At 33.4% G+C, this 7619-nt stretch overlaps 1 protein-coding gene across 1 annotated transcript; it reads left to right on the top strand.

The window, feature by feature from the left end:
• Positions 1-2539: 2539 nt before the first annotated feature.
• LOC121803338 lies at positions 2540-4332 on the top strand. Its single transcript, XM_042203017.1, has 2 exons — positions 2540-3345; positions 3987-4332. Exons 1-2 carry the CDS (start codon positions 2767-2769, stop codon positions 4191-4193), a joined length of 786 nt encoding a protein of 261 aa, XP_042058951.1. The 5' UTR covers positions 2540-2766; the 3' UTR covers positions 4194-4332.
• Positions 4333-7619: the final 3287 nt, after the last annotated feature.

The following is a 7619-nucleotide window of genomic DNA, read 5'->3' as shown; positions in this document are numbered from 1 at the left end:
TGTGGGAATCGAAGCGGGTATTTAAGCGTGTGAGGGAGGTATATTCCGACACGTGGCCCGATGTGATTAGTTTGTGTGGCTTTCGAGGAAATAGTTGACCAGTTGGTATCGCTTACGGCGGGAACCCGAAAACTCTACCGCGTATTACAAATTTTTTGTAGTTTCGTTGAAAAATGATAGGAAAAGTTCTAGAATTTTTGTGGAATATTTGTATAATGTATAATTGTGATAATTTTTGGATATATGTTTAAAATCGAACATGAATAAATGTATCGTTCAATTGTCATGACCACTTATCATATAATAATTCAGATAATTATTGGATATCTGTTAACATAGGTGTATATTAAATATAAAATGAAATGTTAAGTGTAAATATATTGATAGTGTTTTTTAGTCAAACGATATCATTTCATTTATGAATGCACAATATCATTTAACTCACTAATGATGATACCTACATATGATTCATCTCCATATCGTATACAATTTCTCCTTAAATTTTTGTTCCCGGATAAATGATTATATTCAAATTTCAATTTTTTTTCCTACTTATTTTAAAGCTGTGAGAATAAGTTGACAAAACTCAAATAATTTCTCTAAGGCCTTTTTTTATTTTATTTTATTTTCTTTCTGTGCATTTTTAGGGGAAAAATTTTTTATTGCATTGATATGGTAATTAACAATTAGTGCAATATTTATTGTCATTTTAAAAACACCCATGTGTCTTAATTGCGGATGAGAAATGTGTAAGTATTTGGTCATACTTTCGAATTAATTTCTAAATTTAGTAATTTACGGATGACTATGTTTCATATTTTGAACGTTATAATTGAAATATCAAACGCGTTATAATTGAATTTAGTAATCAAACACTGTTTATAGATAAGATTGCAATTAATTCCATTTGCAGAAAATAAACATTAACATTTGTGCCAAATGTGAGCTTTGTGCCTTCAAAAATTAATATCAATTTTCAGAATTACAAAATCAAACAAAAGGTAATTGCTATATAATGTGTAAAAGTAAAAGTAAAAAGTAAAAGGTGCTATATAATGTGTAAAAGTAAAAATGAAAATCCGCATACTCCTTAGTCCTTATTCCTTATAGTGTCAGTTTGTCTTAGGATTCGATCTAAATGTCATAGTATAAAAATACTCTCTATTACTACCTCCGTCTCACATTAATTATCACATTTAATATCAACACGAATTTTAAAAAATATAAAAAAAGTGAGTTGAATAAGTTAGTGGATTATGAGTTTTACTTATATATATTAGTTAGTTTTATACTCCCTCCGTCCCGGATAATTCGTCTCACTTTGACCGGGCACGACTTTTAAGAAATGTAATGAAAAGTGAGTTGAAAAAGTTAGTGGAATGTGAGTCCTACTTTTATATATTAGTTTTATAATAAAATGTGAGTAGGAATGAGTTAGTGGAATATGAGATCCACTACCAAAAATGGTAAAAAGTGAAATGAGACAAATTATATGGGACAGACCGAAATGGAAAAATGGGATAAATTATCCGGGACGGAGTGAGTAATAAAATGTGAGTAGAATTGGTTGGTAGAATGTGGGGTCTACTTACCATGTACGGTCAAAGTAGACTATGACTCTTATTGTGGGACATACCAAAATGACAAAATGCGACACTTATTGTGGGACGGGGTAATACTTTTTTATGTAACTTATATTTCCTTTCTAGACATCCTAAAGTAATTGCTTCATTTTATGGGTGCAAAAATTAATACTTTTAATTACTTTCTCTCTCTGTTCTACAAAATTTGACATGTTTTGACACGACACGGGTTTTAAAAAATATAATAAAAAATTAGTTTATAAAGCCAGTAGAATTTAGGTTTTACTTTTATACAGTACTATTAGTTTTATAATAAAATATGAGCATGAATTAATTTAATGTGAGTCCACTATATAAAATAATAAAATTAAAATGTTACAAATTTTGTGGTACGGATAGAAATAGAAATAAGTAAGAAAGTTATTTCTATAACGAGGGACTAGGGATCGGAGTACATTATTTTTCTTTCCATTTAATTTGTTAAATGGTACTCGTACTACTATTTTTCTAGTGAAAAACGTCTCACTTACCAAGTCACAAAAATTATTGAAACTTTCGTGGTCCAATCCATAGCTTGCAAACAAAGCCTACTTATATAGATTCAAACAAAGCCCAATCCATTAATAGATAGGCCCACAAAAATTTAAGGTCCTGTAAATCAATATAAGTAATCCGTTTATTTTAAGTAAATACTAAGAAGTATGAATATTTTACACGGGTTAAATAACCAATTCTAAAAAAAAACATGGGTAAGTGACTTGTATTTAGTTAGGAAAAATTCAATTTATTTTCGGTGGATGGCAGTTTTAAATTATTAATTGAAGACTTACACATAATTTTTCGTCACAGAGAATTATTTTTGGTAAAACAATGTTGTAGTAACATATTGGATTAATTTCGAAAGCTGATAAAATCGTACGCGAAGACGAAAATATAACAATAAATTGACAATTACTAATATGACTAGACCTCTCTATGACAAATTGGTGACACGTATTAGTCGGCCGACACGTGGCAACATATGAACTCTCCAACGATCTCTCATTTCGGTTCATTTTCTCAAGATCTCATCTCCTTCCTCGGCATCATCTTCTCCCTTTCAATTGTTTCTCTTCTCCACCAATTCATCTAATTGATTCAATCAATTTCGCATCGTACAATTCTAATAATTTAATCAGTAGCAATGTCCGGCGTGTCCGTGGGCGTATCTCCGGCATCGCCGGCGGCGAAGGTTTCGCCGCCGCCGACGGCATCTTCGGGAGGAGGGGTGATGGGGTCCCTCCGCGTGATTGAGCTCCAGCTGGTGGCGTTCATCATGATCTTCTCCGCGAGCGGTCTCGTCCCCCTCCTCGACCTCGCCTTCCCGGCGCTGGCCTCGGCCTACTTCGTCGTGCTCTCGCGCCTCGTCTTCCCCGCCTCCGCGGCGCCGCCCGGGAAGTCGCCCGAGATCTTCCAGGGCGGCCGCCTCTTCCGCGCGTACGTCGTCGCGGGGACCACCGTGGGGCTGTTCCTGCCGCTGGCGTACGCGCTGGGCGGGTTCGCCCGGGGAGACGACCACGCGGTCCGGTCCGCGACGCCGCACTTGTTCCTCTTGTCGTTCCAGATATTGACGGAGAACATTGTGAGTGGTTTGTCGCTCTTCTCGGCGCCGGTGAGGGCGCTCGTGCCGATTATGTACACCGTGCGACGGATCTTCGTGGTGCTTGATTGGATCAACGATGTCTGGGTCAACAAGACCCTCCCGGCTAACGCGGATTTCGATGTAATGCTTTGTTGCTTTCGTCGTGTTTGGTACTTTGGAATTGGGGTTTGAATTTAGAACTGGAGCTTTTAATTTCAAATCGTACCATTTCTATGATTTGAATTCTCATAATAAGAGGAAATATTTAAACTTTCAACTGTTAATTTAATCAGTACTTGTAAAGTACAGTCTAGGTGTACTAGACACAACGTAGTGCATACATATTGACACATTAAAACACATATAACATGTGTGCAATGTGTTGTGTCTAGTGCATCTAGAGCATGTGTCAGTATTATGTGTCATGTTCTGTATGTGTTTGTGCATTATGTGCGTTGTATATAATGCATAAACTACATATATTGGCATATGCTCTATATGTATTATACATGACATATTGCACACATATTCTGCGTACACACAATACACATACTGCACACCCAAAACATTATTCACTCGACATACAGTACATGTACTACACAATATTGTCCGCACTCTAGATGCATTAGACAACACGATTCACTACAGACACTGTTCGCGCACAGCACAACACACAATGCTACGAAAACAGTGATGTGTACCAATGTGGTCGTTTTCATTTAATGTAACCGGTTTCGTGATTCATTTGACATGTGTTGATGTCTGGTTTTTGTTTTGTGCAGGAAGTGGGGTGGTTCTGGTTCGGGAGGGGTTTGGCAGTGTTAAATATGGCGTATTTCTCAGTGAATCTGTTTTGCTTTCTAATTCCGAGGTTTTTGCCGAGGGCGTTTGAGAGGTATTTTAAAGAGAGAGACGCCGAGACACTTGCCAAATCCGCTCATGATAAATTCAAGACTGCATCACCCAAATCCGACACAAAGGCTGATTGATTTCATCTTAATATCTCTCTCACTATTTTGGTCTCTCTCTATTTTGGTGGTAAGAATTTTTATATTCCCCTTGTCCCATTAAATATGAAACGTTTCCTTTTTCACACATGTTTTGAAAAAATGATAATAAATAATTAAAGTGGAGAAAAAATAAAGTAAAAAAGATAATAATGTAAAGAGGACTCTACTCTACATTATTATCTCTCTCACTTAATTTTTTCACCACTTTAGTTATTTATTATCATTTTTCCAAAACAAGTGCGCAAAAGCAAACATCCCACATTTAATGGGATAGAGGGAGTATATGTGTGTGTGAGGTTTGCATTGTAAGTTGGTAGTTTGGTTTTGGCGACTAATCAATGTAAGTAGATGCATATGCATTTTGGTTCCATTTGGTGGGTTGTTTTGAATTAACTAGCCTTTTTCTTTTTGAATTGGTATTTGGCCTATAAGATATCTTTCTCGATTAATTTGTTTATTCTCGTTGATTTTGAACTTTGTTCGCGAAGAGCTCAGTCTTTTGATTATTCTCAAAATCACGAATAAGAGTGAAACAAAGAGCTCGGTCTTTTGATTATTCTCAAAATCACGAATAAGAGTGAGGTTTTGTCTCGATCAATACCCTTGCCTCGTTAGTTTGTGAACGAGCATCAATCCAATAGATCGTTCTCGATTAATCCTCATGCCCTCGTTAATTTACGAAGTAAAGATCAATCTCATTCATTTACAAAAAATTGATCTTCTTGCCCACATTGCCTCAGAACTTCGTTCCTCGAGAAAATGAGGATCTTTTGTACATGACTTGTCGTTAGCGAAAAAATCGGATTTTGACGGTTTTAAAACATAGTAAAGCTTATGATCCTGGTTAACAAAATTAAGGCAAGAATGAAATAGCAAATGGAGTGTTAAAAAAGTGTAGCATAAGGTTCAAAATAGGGGTATGTAAGTTGAATAATAATTTTGTCTTCTTATAAAACCTTGATCTATAATTTTAATGAATAGCGTACAAATCAATATTTTTGAGACTAGTTTTAGGTAAAATGGTCACTGAATCGATTACCAACATTGATCCTTTCTTAGTTTTCCTAAGGTTTTAGTTTGGCTTTTCATAGGTATTCAAGTGGATCTATCTCATCTAACTATGTTTCAGTTTTCTGATTATAATAGATTTTACTTACCAAACATATATAATTGTGAAATTAAGTATTATTTATAGGTAAATGAGTCAACTGACAATATTCTAAAAAAGATAAAAGTTTTTCATAATGAATAGAATCATAGAAGATCATATTGCTTAATCATGTTATTGATTCAGCAGGATCAATTACGATTCAAGAAAAAATGGAACCGGGACCACCGGTTGACCGCTGACTTGGGTCTACGGCCCATGAACTGCAAAAAAAAAACAAAATTCAAAGAGTGTGTAGTTACCTCCGTAGTTAGTTTGTTCTTCTACTTATAATGCGAAATATAAGTTGGTAATGTTCTGATATACTATATAAAAATTTACCACAAACTACAAGCTCATTGATAATATTTTGATTGAGGTACGACAAAAACGGTTCAGGATCAGAGTCGACCCAGAACTAGCTAATCGATATAAAATTGCCAATTTTTAAATCAAAACTTGAACCAGAATTCCAGAAACCGACGATTCCAAACAAAACCGGTAGTTTCATAATTGCGAACACCTCTAGTCCTTGTACATACGCACAAAATATTTTAATAAAAAACAATATTCAAATAAATAAAAATATATATGTGCACCATGAGTTCGTTAGCCAAATCTATGAGGTAGTTGAATGTGAATAAATTCCCATAATAAGTTGTACCAATTGTCCCATATGTAAATGATTGGCCACCTATGATCGAGTCTTTATATTTATCCAAATTTCAAGTAAGTTATTATATTTATAATTAAATCTAAGTGGATCATATAAGAAAAGTACAGTTAGTTGCTTTCATTAAAAGGTGCTTACAAAGTTCCGTATGCGAAATTAAGTATATAATTATATGAATAATTAATTCACTACTAAAAAAAGGTGCTTACAAAGTTTCCATGGTGTGCAACATTTAAATATAATAATGTGAATAATTAATTCACTATTAAAAGAAGAGGCCACTAATAAAAGTTTGCCTGAAATGAAAAGGGCTGCCTTAAACAATCTAATCAGTAGTCAATAAATGAAGCTCAATTTATCGATTAATATTATATAAGTAAAGACCCATACTGTCATATATTTCGTTTTTGTGCTATGCATGTTCATAAATAACATGTGTCTATACTTTTATTTTATTTTTAAAGAAATGAAGTGTACTAAATTAGATGAAAAATGTTTAGTGCATTTGACAACACAGGACGAATGGGCACTCATTATGTCGTGTATAAAATATAAATAAAGCACTAAAAATTAACTACTCCTACTATTCATTATAACAAATAATTAAAACAAGTCTTATTTAAAGTGGAGTTATTATGAATTCATTTACACGATTTTTTTTTGTTCTGTAAATCCTATGTCAGTAAATTGTCCACGGTATGTGTAAGATTTTTCAGGGTAAATTATCGAAAAAAAACAGTTGAAGAAACCATAAAATTTAAATTTATACTCTAGTATCACATGAGGAAAAGTGAAGAGTATTGGATATAGAACTAATAAATCATATGTAGATCTCATCGCTATTAAATTAAATTACATCTTTTATTATAAGCAAAAATAAAGTATTTTGTAGAAAAACGTCATCAATGTATACGCAGCCATGCAGGTGATTGTATTTTTTTTTGCCGTGAGTTAATTGAGAACAAATTTAAATTTCATGATTTTTCGATTGATTTTTAAAGTTGTGAGATGAACAGTAATTTGACCAAACTTCATTTTTTTAAATCTATCTTTTTAAGAGAAAAAACGCTCTTAACAGTAGATGGCAAGCAAATTGGTTACTTGGCAAGTTTGGATTATGCTAAATTTAAAGCATTTGTCAGATGGCGAACAAATTTAACACAAATCAAATTTCAACTCAAGTTCTCTGAACTCATATGTAAACGACGAAAGTATCGATGAAAAGTTCTTGGTAATAATTCCCTAGTCTCACCCATAATATTCGATCCTCGTCATTGAAAGTTGTCAAAACATGCTTTAAAGTTATTGCCAGAAGGAAACTCTATTTTTTCTCGAAATCTAAATTTATATTATTACATACCATTAAAAATGTATCCTCGAAATCTTTTCGAAACCTAATACTGTATATTCACATTTCACATCCGATTAAAAAAATTCCCATTATTTTTTCACAAAATATTAAAAATTTACAAGTATTTTTTCATCAAAAGATGCTTCATGCTTGCATGCTTGTATTCAATTAATTTCTAATTTATAAATATTTACCCTCACCTTCACATTGAAAAAAAAAACAGAAACCGCGAAG

The sequence above is a fragment of the Salvia splendens genome, chromosome 5, assembly GCF_004379255.2.
Source record: "Salvia splendens isolate huo1 chromosome 5, SspV2, whole genome shotgun sequence".
In the NCBI taxonomy this organism is placed as follows: Eukaryota; Viridiplantae; Streptophyta; class Magnoliopsida; order Lamiales; family Lamiaceae; genus Salvia; species Salvia splendens.
Note: the sequence above shows the minus strand (reverse complement) of the source record. Positions and strands in the feature narration are given on the sequence as shown.

Coding starts and splice junctions, on each gene's coding strand:
- LOC121803338 (XM_042203017.1), top strand. CDS start 2,767: ATGTCCGGCGTGTCCGTGGGCGTATCTCCGGCATCGCCGGCGGCGAAG. Junction 3,346..3,986: donor CGGCTAACGCGGATTTCGAT/GTAATGCTTTGT, acceptor TGTTTTGTGCAG/GAAGTGGGGTGGTTCTGGTT.